At 44.6% G+C, this 17065-nt stretch overlaps 2 protein-coding genes across 2 annotated transcripts in view; both read right to left on the reverse strand.

Moving 5' to 3' along the window:
* NACC2 (NACC family member 2) overlaps positions 1 to 6699 on the reverse strand; it is a 105192-nt gene extending 98493 nt beyond the window's left edge. The window contains exon 1 of the mRNA XM_075578844.1: positions 6568 to 6699. The gene's annotated coding sequence lies outside the window, so the exon portion shown is untranslated. The remainder of the gene's footprint in view (positions 1 to 6567) is intronic.
* TMEM250 (transmembrane protein 250) lies at positions 1999 to 6705 on the reverse strand. The gene is made up of 2 exons (XM_075578849.1): positions 6568 to 6705; positions 1999 to 2682 (listed from the first exon to the last, which is right to left on the reverse strand). Exon 2 carries the CDS (start codon positions 2545 to 2547, stop codon positions 2128 to 2130), a length of 420 nt encoding a protein of 139 aa, XP_075434964.1. The 5' UTR covers positions 2548 to 2682; positions 6568 to 6705; the 3' UTR covers positions 1999 to 2127.
* Between the last annotated feature and the right edge of the window lie 10360 nt (positions 6706 to 17065).

A 17065-nucleotide genomic window follows, 5' to 3' on the forward strand; every position in this document is an offset into this window, starting at 1 on the left:
TATCGGACGGAGACAGATATTAACCTACAGACCACATTCCCCATTGCTGATTCAGAGAAGCTCTTGTAAAAGAAAAATATATTAGGTTTCCTAGTGGGTTAAATGCTGCTTGGCCCGTGTGGCTCGCTATTTATACCACGCCTGGTTACGTGGCCATGTGTGTGGGTTTGATGTTTGACTTCCCTGGCCATCTGCATTTGTTTACACGTTTAAACAGAATTTACTAAAATACAGACATGTGCCGATTCCTCATTCACTAATGATGTCAGAATGTATATTTATATAGGCTTACAGCAAAAGTGCAGTGACCGAACAAGTCGGATTCCAAGCTCTTTGGGGAAGGGTGTCTCTTTGCGTTTATCTCCGTTGTTTGTAATTTATTTACCTGGTATTGTAGTTGTGTAAAGCGCTTCGTACACTGTTGGCGCTATATGAATTAATGAACAAGAGATGATAAAAAAAACAAAAAAAAACATTCTCCTCTATTTAAAATGAACTATAGCGTAAAAATGATGAAGACATTTACTTCGGCACAAAGCCTACGTAACGCTGTACTTTACAGCAGCGGTACTTAACTCCTGTCCTCAAGACGCCCCAGCCAAAAGGTCAGGTTTTAAGGACATATCAGCCTCAGCACAGGTGGTTCAATCAAAATTGTGATGAAGCAGGGACTGGGCCACCTGTGCTGAAACCGGGATATCCTTAAAACCTGTTGGGGGGGGGGGGGGGGGCAGGGGGGGAGGGTGGTCTTGAGCACTCCTGCTCTAGGGTGGATTCCAAAGCACGCGCCTCTAAGATTAACTATTAGTAAACATGTTTGATGCGTTTCTATTGGAGACCATTGCTGCTTCTGAAGGGGTTACTAGATGCTCATGAAGTCATTTAGTCCCAGTTAAAGTTCAAGGCGGTACTAAAGATGTGGTTTACGCTCCATTTCTCAACTGATGACTACTTACGGTAGCGCTGAACTTGAGCTGGGATATTCAATGCATTTGTGAGCAGAGGTGGGAGCAAAGCAATGGGATCAAGCAAGTCAAAGGGAACCATTTCTTCTCCCATCAGGAGCTGGGAACAGGTTCAACCAAACCCTTTGATGGATTGCATGCAGCCTTTAGCTGCTTGAACTAAGGGATAGTGGTTTTAAAATAGTGTCTGCTGCAAAAGCCTGATTGCAACCTTGCCTGTGCTTAGGCGACAGCCCATTTTGAAAAATAGAATCAAATGGTTAGAGAAAAGGTGTATATAGTTATGTAAAAAATAATAAGCTAAAGCAATTCAGATAACCTGTTTCTCCCCATGGATTGGGGGAGAACCTTTTTGAATAGGTCATGGAATTGTGACTGCATTTGTGGTATAATTTTTAGAAGTATATGGGGGGGGGGGGATGCGTGTTCAGTGTTATGCAGAGATTCGTCAGGGGTGTTGGGTCTTTGGAAACAATCAAAGCCTTTTTTTTTTAGTAGAATGGGGTTTTAAAGTGTAACACCGAAAAAGAACACAAGTTGCTGCAGTTTCAAAAGGGGCAACTAAGACCGGGAAAATACATATTACATGAGAAAGGAGATAAATTACTGGATGTAACCACTAAACATCAGATTACAGGCATACCCCGCATTAACGTACGCAATGGGTCCAGAGCATGTATGTAAAGCGAAAATGTACTTTAAAGTGAAGCACCACCTTTTTCCCACATATAAATGCTTCGGTACAGGTAGGGAGCCGGTATTGCTGTTCAGGAAGTGCTGACAGGCGCATGCGCGAGCTGACGTTTGCCTATTGGGTGAGGGGAATCAGCGCGTCACTACTACAGCGGTCTGTAGGGCAGAATAAGTTTCCGTACTCGCGAATCGAGCGTACGGACACAGGGGTATGGGGCTATTGAAAATATGTCCATACTCGCGAGTGTCCTTAAAGTGAGTGTCCTTAAACCGGGGTATGCCTGTAGCGAGTGGCTGACGAATAATTGACTTTGTGCAGTAAGCTCAAAACGCCATCAAATACAATAACATGCGTTTATTAAAAAAACAGACTTCTCTTGCAATGATAAATTAAAAGAAAAAACAAAATATTAACGGACTCCTACTGCCAAGGAAAAAGGTTGTTTTTTCGCCACCTGCATGCACCTATTTACATGTCTACAAACACCATGAAACACCACCCCAATCCACCAACTAGCAGCATGGTCACATGTATTCCATAAATAAGCAGTTCGTTCATGAGGCTAAAGTCAACCCGTCTCCGCCCGAGCAGCAGAAGGATGATAGACAGTTTGTACTGGAAGCGCAGAAAGATTCGGATGCCCAGATACTGAAGGCAAAACAGAATAGAGAGTGCCACCCAGAGGATGGAAGTGAATAGGCTGCAGCTGAAGTACAGCAGGAAGCGGATGAAGCCGTACATCCATCGGGACTTCAGGTATATGTCAAAGTTGTTGTACTTGGTACGCACCAAGTTTGAGGTCCGTACTGGTCCACAGGCGGAATGCAAGCAGGTAGTGTGGGGCCCGTGGAATGACCGAACACGGCGGGGAATAGGGATTACAGGCATCGGGGCCCCCACCGTTTGCAGAGCCGCGAGGGGGGTTGTGCTGGGATCATATCATCAGACATTTGACAGGCCTGAACAAATCCACGGTGGTCGTAATTCGAAGGTGTGGGTTCAGAAATCTAAGATGGCATTTACCTGCAAAGGGAAATGAGACATGCGAGGGGCGTGAGTGCTTGTTCTGGAAAAACAATGGCAAAGGGCAAAAAAAACTGACCACGGTGATCCAGAAAGGGACAGCAAGTCACTGCAGAACAGTGACTGGATTAAAAGTTAAAAACTCAGAATGTAAACAAGATAAGAAACGAAGGGTGCCACATTGAGATATTGCTACACCAAACCTTTGCTGTTTAAGCAAGTGAATCGTGTCTTTTTATAAAGCGAACTAAAATAGTACAGTTACTTTGTAATTGTAATGTTAGCACGACAGCAATTTCAGAAACGCAACACTTATTTGGGATTGTTTTTGAAACCCCTTTGCTGACAGACGGGAGCCACCAAGGACATGGAGAAGCAACGATCTATACACCCCATCGCCGTAAACGGAACCATAAATGGAAAATAGGTCATCGGAAAATAAGGTTGTGAAAAGATACCCCTCAGTTTAGGTGCAATGTAACCTTATAGAAAAGCATTGGTTTCAAGTGACTCCATTTCCATAAACATCTTTTTAATACCTTGATGGTTGAGGAATACCGACTGTATTAATCATTTACTCAATTCCCTGCTTGTAGCATAAAAATAAAAAGTCAGTCTCCCTATGTAAAAAGGCGTAGCAGAGATGGACTAATTTGTCTGGTCCGTGTCTTTCCCACCTACCTTCAACCCTGAAAAGTCAGATGCAACCCCAGAGAAGGGGCCCTTATTTGACCTAGACCACATACAATCAATGATAGCCCCATATTTTCTTTGCAGCTGCTTATACAGGAAGATTCACTGTATCCGACTTTCCCTTCTCACGGCATTCGCCTGCTTAGTCAGGTGGGTCCCTCCACTACCATGCAGCTGTCCCAGCATTGGCCCCTCACTTCAACCTCACTTTCTTAGGCCGCGTCCATACTCCGCGCGAACAAAATGCCGTACCTCTATGAGGCAGGCCATAGAGCACGCGATTCTCAAGCAAACAATTTTGTGTTTGTCACCCGACGACCGGGTCACATGCTCGGTTCAGCCAATGAGGGCGAACCGCTCACGCCTCCCTGTCGCTGTGGACCACAGGCCACAGATCGCTTGGACGACAGGTGCTTGCGACACCATGCTCGCCACCCTACTATATCCGCGGCCTTACTCCTGCACTCACAGCTCATAACCCTCCAAGTGCACCTATTTCTATGTCCTGTACCTATCAAAACCACATGTACCCATTTCTAACCGTCTCCCATTGGTTGAAGCTTAGAACCTTGAAGCTATTACAGCTAGAAAAAACAATAACTGATTTGATCTGCGTAATGTAGGACAGGAGCGCTCAACACCAGTCAACAAGCCCAACCAACCAGCTGGGTTTTAAGGCTATCCCAGCCCCAGCACAGGTCTTTAACTGAGCCACCTGTGTTGAAGCTGGGATATCCTTCAAACCAATCGGTTGGGGTCATCTTGAGTACTGGTGTTGAACACCTCTTAATATAGGGAATGTATTACCGATTCTATTGTACACAGTGGCGGATCAACCACATGTGCAGTTGGTTCTGCTGCACCAAGGGCCCACCACTGTAAGGGGCCCTTCCTCCATGCGCCAGAATGCTGTTCCGGCATTTATTTTAGCAGACAGAACAGCATTCCGGCATTTCTCAAGGTCCCCCTCTCTCCACATTCCCTCTCCGGGCCCTACCTGTGGTGCGGAACCTTACCCGGCAGCGGAGGGAGCCCACCCACGTAGGCCCAACTTCCGCAAACACTGCCTGGGTGGGTTCCCTCTGCCGCCACTGCGTATGGACCCACTCCACAGGTAGGGCCCCAAGAGGAGAGCTCTTTAGTACCAGCCCTGATTGTGCACATTAATATGTACAGAAAAATACTGTAATATACGTGGGTTATTACTTAAAAAGGATCCCTGCATAAAGCAGGCTGCATGTGTCCCGGTGCCTTCATATGAGAGAGGGGGAGAGGAGGCTGCAAGTGTCCTGGTGCCATGTAAATAAGATTTTATAAACACAATAACCGGAACTAAAGTGCACTTATTTTCATGTGCCCAATGTTGGAGGGTCTCGGCTTTCTCCCAAGAGCTAGCTCCTCAGCACCCTTCTCCTCTTCATACACTCATCCCCCCCATCTCTTACACTCAACCCCCCATTCTTACTCACTCCCCTCCCCCTCTCCTCGTACACACTCCCCACCCCTCGTACACACTCCTCACCCCTCGTACACACACACACCCCTCCCCCTCATACACACCCACCCCTCCCCCTCATACACACACCCTCCTCTCCTCATACACACCCCCTCCTCTCCTCATACACACCCCCTCCTCTCCTCATACACACCCCCTCCTCTCCTCATACACACCCCCTCCTCTCCTCATACACACCCCCTCCTCTCCTCATACACACTCACTCCCCTCCCCCCTCCTCATACACACTCACTCCCCTCCCCCCTCCTCATACACACTCACTCCCCTCCCCCCTCCTCACACACACTCACTCCCCTCCCCCCTCTCCTCATACACACACTCCCCTCTCCTCATACACACTCACTCCCCTCTCCTCATACACACTCACTCCCCTCACACACTCACTCCCCTCTCCCCTCACACACTCACTCCCCTCATACACACTCACTCCCCTCCCCCCTCACCTCATACACACTCACTCCCCTCTCCCCTCACCTCATACACACTCACTCACCTCCCCCCTCCTCACACACACTCACTCCCCTCCCCCCTCTCCTCATACACACACTCCCCTCTCCTCATACACACTCACTCCCCTCTCCTCATACACACTCACTCCCCTCACACACTCACTCCCCTCTCCCCTCACACACTCACTCCCCTCATACACACACACTCCCCTCCCCCCTCTCCTCATACACACTCACTCCCCTCCTCTCCTCATACACTCTCACTCCCCTCCCCCCATACACACTCACTCCCCTCCCCCCTCTCCTCATACACACTCACTCCCCTCCCCCCCTCTCCTCATACACACACTCTCCTCCCCCCTCTCCTCACACACTCACTCCCCTCCCTCCCTCTCCTCATACACACTCACTCCCCTCCCCCCTCTCCTCATACACACTCACTCCCCTCCCCCCTCTCCTCATACACACTCACTCCCCTCCCCCCTCTCCTCATACACACTCACTCCCCTCCCCCCATACACACTCACTCCCCTTCCCCCTCCCCTCATACACACTCACTCCCCTCCCCCCTCCCCTCATACACACTCACTCCCCTCCCCTCCCCCCTCTCCTCATACACACTCACTCCCCCCCCTATCATACATACTCACTCCCTCCCCCCTCTCCTCATACACACTCACTCTCCTCCCCCCTCTCCTCATACACACTCCCCTCCCCCCTCTCCTCATACACACTCACTCCCCTCCCCCTCTCCTCATACACACTCACTCCCCTCCCCCTCTCCTCATACACACTCATTCCCCTCCCCCTTCTCCTCATACACACTCACTCCCCCCTCTCCTCATACACACTCATTCCCCTCCCCCTTCTCCTCATACACACTCATCCCCTCTCCTCATACACACTCATTCCCCTCCCCCCTCATACACACTCATTCTCCTCCCCCCTCATACACACTCATTCCCCTCCCTCCTCTCCTCATACACACTCATTCCGCTCCCCCTCTCCTCATACACACTCATTCCCCTCCCTCCTCTCCTCATACACACTCATTCCCCTCCCTCCTCTCCTCATACACACTCATTCCCCTCCCTCCTCTCTTCATACACACTCATTCCCCTCCCTCCTCTCTTCATACACACTCATTCCCCTCCCTCCTCTCTTCATACACACTCATTCCCCTCCCCCTCTCCTCATACACACTCACTCCCCTCCCCAGGAACTCACCGCGGCTCCCCCTGTGCCCGGGCTCCGGGGTTGCGTGCCCCTCCATCCCCCACACTCCAGGCAGCAGTAACCGGTCTCGCACTCTGTCTCTCACTCACAGGACCCGGCCTGGCCGCGCGCTTCCACTTCCTGCTTCCGGGACCGCAAACTCTCGCGCTGTTTCCCTGGTAACCAGGGAAGGAAACTCGTTACTAAGGATCGCGCGCGCTCTGTCTGACGTCACCAGCAGACGGATGCCAGGGACCGTCCCGTATATATAACAGTCCCATATATATTCCCAACAGTTCCATATATATTCCCAACAGTCCCATATGTATTCCTAACAGTCCCATATATATTCCCAACAATCCCATATATATATATTCCCAACAGTCCCATATGTATTCCCAACAGTCCCATATATATTCCCAACAGTCCAATATGTATTCCTAACAGTCCCATATATATTCCCAACAGTCCCATATATTTTCCCAACAGTCCCATATATATTCACAACAGTCCCACATATATTCCTAACAGTCCCATATTCCTAACAGTCCCATATATATTCCCAACAGTCCCATATATATTACCAACAATCCCATATATATTCCCAACAGTCCCATATGTATTCCTAACAGTCCCATATATATTCCCAACAGTCCCATATATATTCCCAACAGTCCCACATATATTCCTAACAGTCCCACATATATTCCTAACAGTCCCATATTCCTAACAGTCCCATATATATTCCCAACAGTCCCATATATATTCCCAACAATCCCATATATATTCCTAACAGTCCCATATATATTCCCAACAGTCCAATATGTATTCCTAACAGTCCCATATATATTCCAAACAGTCCCATATATATTCCCAACAGTCCCATATATATTCCCAACAGTCCCATATTCCTAACAGTCCCATATTGACCTGTTTATCCTCACATTTACATTAAAGAGCTATATAATAAACACATATGGTTCCTTGACATGTCCGTCTCACAGTGCATGCATGGCCTGTAATAATGAGAGGGAGCTGTCCATGATAATGTTACTTACAAGCAGGGTTGCCACCACTCCGGATTTGACCCGGAGACTACAGGCAGTCCTCGGTTATCCGACGCAATGCGTTACTCAACATGGCGTCGGATAGCGAAACGTTGTAAAGCGAAACCCGATTTCCCATAGGATCACTGTTTAAATGAAACGTTCCGTTCCTGAAGGCATTTTTAATGCTAAAATACACAAAATATTTTACTCAAACAATAAGATTATGCTGCACACACATACTTTATGATGTAAAGATTCTATTTATTGAATCCAGAACTGTATAATAAAACTGTTAGACATGTTTAAAGGCATAAATATACCACAAAACCTTCACACAGACTGATCTGGATGATTTCCCTGACTGCCGCCTTCTGATTGCCACAATGTTGCAACTTTGCAAAGCGTCGTAAAACGTCGGATAAGCCATTTTGGCGTCGTAAAACCGGCCATAGGGATGCATTGGACAGCGTCGGATAAGCCATTCGTCGTAAAGCGAAGCGTCGTAAAACGAGGACTTACTGTACAGGCTTCGGCAAGTTATCTCCGGGCTATGGGATGAGCTTTGAAATCTCTGGGTTACTGCAGGGCCGGTTGGGTTGTTTGGTGCAGGGACATGTGCGGAGTCTTGGCTCTTACCTTCCCCTGCATGGTCCTGTCAAGATGGCTCTGTGGCTTCCAATGGTATTATGCTGCGGTGAAAATGGGATGTTGTGGCGCCATGAGGCATCCCGTTCTCATGGTGACATGGCATCACATCGCATGGCGCCGCAACGTCACGTCCCGTTATCATTGCAACACCACACCATTTGACTTCACAGAGCCATCTTGATGGGACAATGCAGGGGTAGATGCTGCAGAAGGGAAGAGAGTTAAATATATAAATAAATAAAAACGTTGGCAACCCTGTTTAAAAGGTTGCATGAGAGATGAGGTTGGTGGGAAACAAAAGACACATGTCCATCAAGTTCAACCTATGTTAAATTTAGGCGACGGAGATACTCATCCTATGTTGATGCAGAGGACGGCAAACGAACAAAAAACCCCAATGAAATATTAGCCAATGATGTCTCATACGGGGAAAAATAAACCCATTCATATGAACGGGAGTAAATGTGCGAAAACCTAGCTCCTTGTGGTTCTGGGCCTTCGAGGTTTAATAATCTGGGAGAAAACAATTGCCGGCCAAATATGGGAGAGAGGAGGTTGTAGAGCCGGATTCTGGGTAAATAGACACTTAATTTATTTGGTATAGTGCAGAGATGGCCAATTCCAGTCCTCAAGGGTCACCAACAGGTCAGGTTTTAAGGATATTGTATTGTATGTCTTTATTTATATAGCGCCATTAATGTACATGGCGCTTCACAGCAGTAATACACGTGACAATCATATAAATTTATTTATAAAATATTTTACCAGGAAGTAATACATTGAGCGTTACCTCTCGTTTTCAAGTATGTCCTGGGCACAGAGTTAAGACAAATAATACATGGTTACAAATACAGTTACATAAATGAACAGGGTATACATTATATTCAAGACATTGCATGCACAGTTAAAGTTAAATAACAAATAATATAAATAACAGGTCGTGGGAATAAGTGCTTCAGACATAAAAGTAACATTTAGGAAGAGGTGTCCCTGCTCCGAGGAGCTTACAATCTAATTGGTAGGTAGGAAGAAAGTACAGAGACAGTGGGAGGGCATTCTGGTAAGTGCGTCTGCAGGGGGCTAAGCTTGATGTATCATGCGTATAGAATTAGCCACGGTGCTACTCATATGCTTCTTTAAGCAAGTGTGTCTTAGGGCTGTTCTATAGAGGGTGCGCTTGCTGCTCCGTGTGCGTGCGGCAGTTATAGTTGGCTGTGGTTAGTCAGCCTTCCTATAATAGGACCGCACGTGGCAGCGAGCGTGGAACCGGCTGACAGGGGGGAAGACTGGGGAAATAAAGATTTTGCGCCGCTACCGCCGTTGAAATGTATGTATGTATATATATGTATGTGTGTGTGTGTATGTTTGTGTATGTTTGTGTATGTATGTATGTATGTATATATATGTACAGTATGTGTATGTTTGTGTATGTATGTATGTACAATGTTAATAAATAATTTATTCTTACCAACGTATTTATTATAAATGTATTTTTAACACACACATACACACACATATACACACACACACACAAACACAAACACACAGTACCTCACTGTGTCGCTCGCAGCATACACACAAAAAGTGTGCCACACGTGCACGGCCGCACTCACTATATTACGGGCCTTAAGGTGGGTCTTAAAGGTGGATAGAGAGGGTGCTAGTCGAGTATTGAGGGGAAGGGCATTCCAGAGGTGTGGGGCAGTCAGTGAGAAAGGTTTAAGGCGGGAGAGGGCTTTAGATACAAAGGGGGTAGAGAGAAGACATCCTTGAGAAGAACGCAAGAGTCAGGATAGCGCATAGCGAGAAATTAGGGTTGGGAGGGACGGGGGCGGAAGAGTGTAAAGCTTTAAAAGTGAGGAGGAGAATTGAGTGTGAGATGCGGGATTTGATCGGAAGCCAGGAGAGTGATTTCAGCAGGGGAGACGGTGAGACAGATTTAGGAAAGAGTAGAGTGATTCTGGCAGCTGCGTTTAGGATAGATTGTAGGGGAGACAGGTGAGAGGCAGGAAGGCCGGACAACAGGAGGTTACAGCTATCATGACAGGAGAGTATTAGGGCCCGAGTCAGAGTTTTAGCAGTCGAGCAGCAGAGGAAAGGGCGTATCTCTGTGATATTGCAGAGGAAAAAGCGACAGGTTTTAGAAAGGTTCTAAATGTGAGAGGAGAATGTGAGAGAGGAGTCAAGTGTGACACCCTAGGCAGCGTGCTTGGGCTACTGGGGGAATGATTGTACTTCCAACAGTAATGTGGAGGTAATAGGGCCAGGTTTGGGAGGAAGAATGAGGAGCTCTGTTTTTGCCATGTTAAGTTTAAGTCGGTGGAGGGTCATCCCGGATGATATAACAGAGAGACATTCAGAAACTGGTCTGTACAGCAGGTGTAAGGTCGATGGTTGAAAAGTAAATTTGTGTGTCGTCAGCATAGAGGTGATATTTAAACCCTAGAGATGTGATTAGGTCACCTAGAGAAAGTGTGTACAGAGAAAAGAGGCAAGGTCCCAGGACAGAGCCCTGGCAACCATTTACAAAGTCACATCCCCTTCCTCTTCTGAAACAGGCTCTGGCACACCCCTTTTTGAGTCCTGCCCTCTCTCTAGCAGTGCACCAATTGTATCTAGTAACTGCCTGGTCACATGATCTTCCCCACAGCACTTTGCATCTTTGGTCCTCTTCTGCTGTACTGACAGCCATTTAGTAAACCCCCGAGCCGAATCTTCACCGATCGATCCCAGGAGAACGGATCCATCAGCAACTTAGCTAATTGCTTATCATTGTGCGGGTTGTATTGATGCACGTATTAAAGGGGGGGAAATAACTGCTGCTTTAAAGAACAAACATACTAACATCCTGTCTTTATTCGCTATCTTAATAATAAATGCATTCCAGTAAATTGACAAAGGCATAGCACGGCTCATTACATCTGGGTTTATATTTAGTATGCGTGATACATATTAAAGATGTCAACTGCCACAATTTCCCCCTTTTTTTTCTGTAACAAAACATTATTTTTGCTATTATTATATTATAAATTTATAACACAGCTGTGGTTTGCTACATGTGTAAATGTAGAAAAACAAACACATTCAAATACATGGGAAAAGGTTGCAAAACTTGTTAAATGAGCCTTTAAAAATAGAAGTATGTTCTCCTTCCCGTTAGACTTTCTTTAAGGCAAAACTCCTCAGACAGCTGGGAGTAGTCTCATATTTATCTGAAACCTGTAATTATTGGCTTCATTTACAGTAGTTTGCATTTCTCATGACAAAAAACACCAAACTATTTTGCTTGTAGCAATCCTGAGAATAGGGATGAAAAGAAGAGAAGCGTATTAGCACCCTCTACTGGAGCCATAAATAAAATAATAACAGTCGCTGGATACATATAATCAAACGTCCTGTTGTATTTCTACCTCTTCATCACGTATTCCTTTCTGAGCCTCTAAAAACGAAGTAGCATTTTCTGAGAAAGATTTGATCATTCTGTTCTCGTCACTGCAACGTTGCAATCAATATTCCAACCGCTTTGTTTTTTTAGGTGCTGAAAATCTGTGTGATGTGGCAGGAATAAGCTTATATGGGATCCGTGTTAAAATGGACATAAAGTAAAAGGTGACACAGTGTGCTCATTTGCATGTTATTACCCAGACTCCCTGGCTGCAGTGGATGCACTGCATGCTGAGAGATAATGCTGTTGATACTAATATGCCTGAGAGATATCAGGAATATTAGCAGCTCCACCACAGACACAAATACAACAAATAATAACATTTTAAAGGCTGTATGTGTGACACCCTCCTCTTGGTCTCTAGATATTATGTTGCAAACCATGAAGCCAGCTTTGTAACTCCATTATGGTTGTCATTCATGAACACATTAAAGAAGCAACCCAATCAGCACTTGATTATCTTTATTGAAAACAAATGACCTAAACCACTGATCAATTCGTTCTCCCCCTGTTTCTACAGATTCACTAAATGGCCGCCTTTCAGTTTCAATCAATCCTTCAGTCAGTGTAACTCAGCAGCTACAATGTATTCTTATGTTACTAAGGTAACATTATCTATTGTTAGTTTGCAGCTCAAACTGCTGGGAATATTGGCAACAAATGATCACAAACAGGAAAGTCTTACAAAGATCTTGCACTGCTGGGGAGGTGAGCTAAAGCCTGCTACAGAAATTAAAAGATGCTCAGTGTATTAAAACTCATTAAAAATGGCATTAAGAGTTGAATTTATACTACACCCAAATTCAGGTGCAAAGCACAATTATCGCTAGACAGTAAAAGTACAAAGTGTGCAGCCCCACAGGCAGATCTCATGCACTGCCTATGGAACTGCCCAGTGGTCCAAGAGTTCTGGTCACTAATAGGCGAGTACTGCAAAGATTCCCTGAATACAATAATCCATATAGATCCCGAATATGCGATTTTTAATATTATAAACCTAAACGTTGAAGGGGCAGCAGGGGACCAAACTGATAACAGCAAACTGAAACAAATTATAGCTATGGCCGCAAGGAAAACAATCTTGCATCAGTGGATACATAACACTCCCCCATCTCTGCAGCTGTGGAGAGAAAAAAGGTTTAGTATATTCACATTAGACTGGGTAGAAGCCACGACGGACAAAGAAATAAAAGCGGAACGATTCTTCCAAATCTGGGAAAGCTTCATTCCCGCACAGTCAGACGAGACAAAGACAAAAATCAAAGAAAACTTTAAACACACAACATGGTATGCAACACGCACACTAACCAGGAATCCCCCAATAAGATTCTGAACACTACACCATCAATAAAAAAAACAGACGGGGGGGGGGGGGGGGGGTTAGAAAAGTACCCAATAGGACTATGGACGATACCATAAGACTAGTGAAATAAATACCTCAGGATATCATACAGAGGTGTATGGGTCAAACAGGAGTGGCGAAAAGAGTACAAACATACTGGAGGTGGGAAGAGCACTTATATAAATGACTTGGTTAGTTTGTCAGAGGGTCAAAACAGATGAAGCAAAGGCTGGGGCATACTATCAAGAGGGAATAAGTTGAAGGTAAAATGATATAACGGATTGACATAATACAAGTAAATGTTTACAAGTTCAGTTGAAGGTTCAAGTGTTACTATATTAAAAATTAAAAGGAAATAATGCAAATCAAATATTGTATAGAACATAAAGAGATACCTGTATAAGAATCTGCTACATTATGCATGTTAAAAATATACTGTATGTACAAGTCTGCAGAATTTCCAATAAAAATATTTGACAAAAAAAAGTAGTTTATCTAATAATACAGAACTGATATATATATATATATATACAGAACTGATATATATATATATATATATATATATATATATATATATATATATATATATATATATATATATATATATATATATATATATATCAGTTCTGTATTATTAGATAAACTACTTTTTTTTGTAAAATATTTTTATTGGAAATTCTGCAGACTTGTACATATAGTATATTTTTATATATATATATATATTAAAGATAGGAGTCCGTTCTGGTAAAATATCTTTATTGGTACTAAAGAAAGGAATATTGTATCTAAAGGCGCCTAATATCAATAAAAAGGATATATGAAAAACCAAGCCTGTTGGACGATCAGGAAATGGCTCCAATAGGTAAGGATGTGCTTAAAATAAGAGAGAAGCACAAAACATAGCGTAAATTCACAGATCAGTGGGTTTGTACCTGTATTCTTGTACATTTCTCCGGCAAAAAAAGACAATTTTCCATTTTTTTTGGTTCCTTTGGGCAAATTTAGAACAAACACTATGGATTGGTTTACACTAGCGCCCATCACTGTTCCACTCCCACTTCATGCATTATCCGGGAGCAAACTCGTGCGTTGCCAATTCTTTGTAAATGTATTGTAGATTATGATGCTGCTTCATGGACCAACCAGATGAACCACAACCTACATCAAATCTACCTCTCCATGAACTATATGGCTATTAGGGCTTTTAAATCCACGAGTTCATTGGGAAAAGCCCAAATATATGTCATTCCCATTCTTAGGGTCGTCTCGTTTAAGTTTTTATAATAGGAGGGGGGACGCCGACATCCAGTATGAAAGTGTGACGTCATAAATGATGAATGATTTGCACACGCTTGGAGCTGAACGGTATCTCCTGCGTGACCACTATATTCTCTGGTTTGTATCCTCTCTGCGATTGGCTGGGACTGGGGAAGATGCGCGCGGATCTAACAAGTCAGTGGGAGATAAAGTAACGCCTATAGGCTTTATAGGCTCGAAAATACGGGACAATGATGCGTCCCAACATACCTTTCCGGACAACAGGTCAATGAAATAAGGGTCAATTCTGTATATACGGGAGATCTGGCAACCCTACCCATTTTCTAACCCAATGGTGGTCAACAGGCCCTCTGGGCTTCACCTGCCTCCCAACCTTTGGCCACCCCAGAAGCCCGCTCTCCGTCTCTTCCCGGTGCAGAGGGAGTGGAGATGATGCTGGTGTGGAACGTAACTCACCCGGCTCCGTAATGACGGATAAATACTGTCTTGTGCTAATCACTAGTTCCCTGCGTAAGAAGAGGAGCAGGATAGTTTTCAACAGCACGCCGGCATGATGCAGCCAGCTGACCAGAGTAACATATGGGTAATATATATGTGTAATGTGCAACCCTTTTGAGGACTCAAGGGACACACAATATATAATGTTGCCTACCACTACTCTAACCCATAACTCACATCTCCAGCCACGGGCCTCGTCCGTGATTTAAAGCAATGCTTCACAGGCCTCTCTGACTGTTGTATATAAGTTATATTATATGAACTATTTTATGGCAGAACTAAGGTGATACAAATGCACATATCTCACTTGTGGCCAAATAAACACCAAGTTGTACTTCTTTCCGAACTTTGAATGAATTATCCGTGTTTCTGAAGATTTACGGTGTGAACCGAAGGTTTCAAAAGAGTGTTTTACGCCTATCTGTCACACTGGCAGCCGTGCAACCAATTCCGGCAAGATATTGCGCTTCCAAATAAATCATGACTGCATGCGTCTGAAAAAAGAGTTTGTTTTGATTGTCGGCGTCTGATGGGATCCCTGGTGCGAGATCTCGCGTTAAATTATGCAAAATCAAAAACAAACCTCATAATACTTAATCAAACATGCATAAAACTGTCAGGCCCAAATAAATCATCCCAATTAACTTGTTTAAGATTGGGATTGCATTTATTAATTTAATCAACAGCGGATTCTCTTTCAGGCTCGGAAGTGATGAATTGCAGTGGTGAGTGCAGATTAAGGGGGGGGGTTAACCCTTTTAGTGCTGGTGGGTACAGCAACACTGTTCTGTTTTTATTTGCTGACCACCGGTCTGGCCAGTGTCACGCTGCTCAGGGACACACGGATGGAAACAGATTGCAGGGGCTCATTGCAGGGCCATAATGGATAAACACGTTAGCAGCTTGCACTCTTGCATACATACACCCATACATGCATGTACTCATTCCTACCTATGTGCATAAACGCATACACATACAGTACCCACATGCGTGTACTGACAAACAGACAGATAGACAAATACATACACTGACAGGCACAGAGCAGACGGACTCTCACACAGACTGCCATGGGAGACGTAGCCAGTTGCCGAAGTCTAACTAAGGGCCTCATGCAGAGAGCATCGTTATTTCAAAACTCGCCATTTTTTGTTCAATTTCCCTCAGAAAACGGCATAAAATGGCGAGTTGCGAAAAACGCGCCATTTTTTTATTTCTATGTTTAAAACTCGCCTCGCGGCTGGCGAGAACCTCAATCGCGCCATTTTTAAAACTCTCCGAATGCAGAGAGGTGCGAACGGCAAGTAGCGGCTGTTCGCGCCAAAAAAAGGCGCGATTCTCGCATTTTTGCCGCGCCACGAAAATATGGCAAGATGGCGCTCGCCGCCTATAGTAAAGGGGAAAAAAAAGGCGCGAATTTGTTTTTACACGTTTCTGAAGCGCGCATCTCGCCAATTTAAACTCGCCACACGCATCCATGTTAAACATAGCAGAATTCGCACTTTTCTGCATATGGAGAATAAAACTCTCCAAAAAAGCTACTTTTTATGAATTTCGCCATTTTTAAAATTCTATGCTCTCTGCATGAGGCCCTAAGACTGCTGTTGTGAGTCTACTGATCATTCTGGGAGACTTGGCCTCGAAGGACCACCTAATGCCAGGGCTAGTTTCCCCAGGTACTTGTTAGACAAGTCCGAGCCTGTGTCTGGTTTTTAATATGCGGTGAACCGGTCTTCATAGTTTGGGGGAAGTTAGTGGACCTAGAATCTTCACCCTCGTGGCATAATAAATAAGGCCCGAACCATGATTAAAGCCGGGAACTCCAAATATTTTCTAGACAGGAAACAAATTCTGCTGAGATTTCACCTAAACTGTTGTAGGCATTCGAGATCTTCTTCTGCTTATTTGTGCTTGCAGCTGTGTTCATCCAGTGTTGTTGTATCTCCATTTCAAGTCCATCTACACAATAGTCTTTTAAGTTTTGCATTGTCCCTGTCTTTCTATAATAAAATCCTCCCTATGCCCATTCAATTAGTTTGTGGGATAAGGCTGAATTTTGCAATACTGTGTTACTACAGTACCTCTTTTCTCATTAACATTTAATTTCATATTCCTGTTGACTGTGCTTTTTTTTTTTTTCAGAGGCAGGCACCTATGTGTCGAAATACATTATTAAAATATATGGCAGCTTCTGAACCACAGATATAGACTCATGTCCATGAAGCAACCAGGTATTGATAAAAGAACCTGCAT

This window comes from Ascaphus truei, chromosome 21 (genome assembly GCF_040206685.1).
Source record: "Ascaphus truei isolate aAscTru1 chromosome 21, aAscTru1.hap1, whole genome shotgun sequence".
NCBI classification, from domain to species: Eukaryota; Metazoa; Chordata; class Amphibia; order Anura; family Ascaphidae; genus Ascaphus; species Ascaphus truei.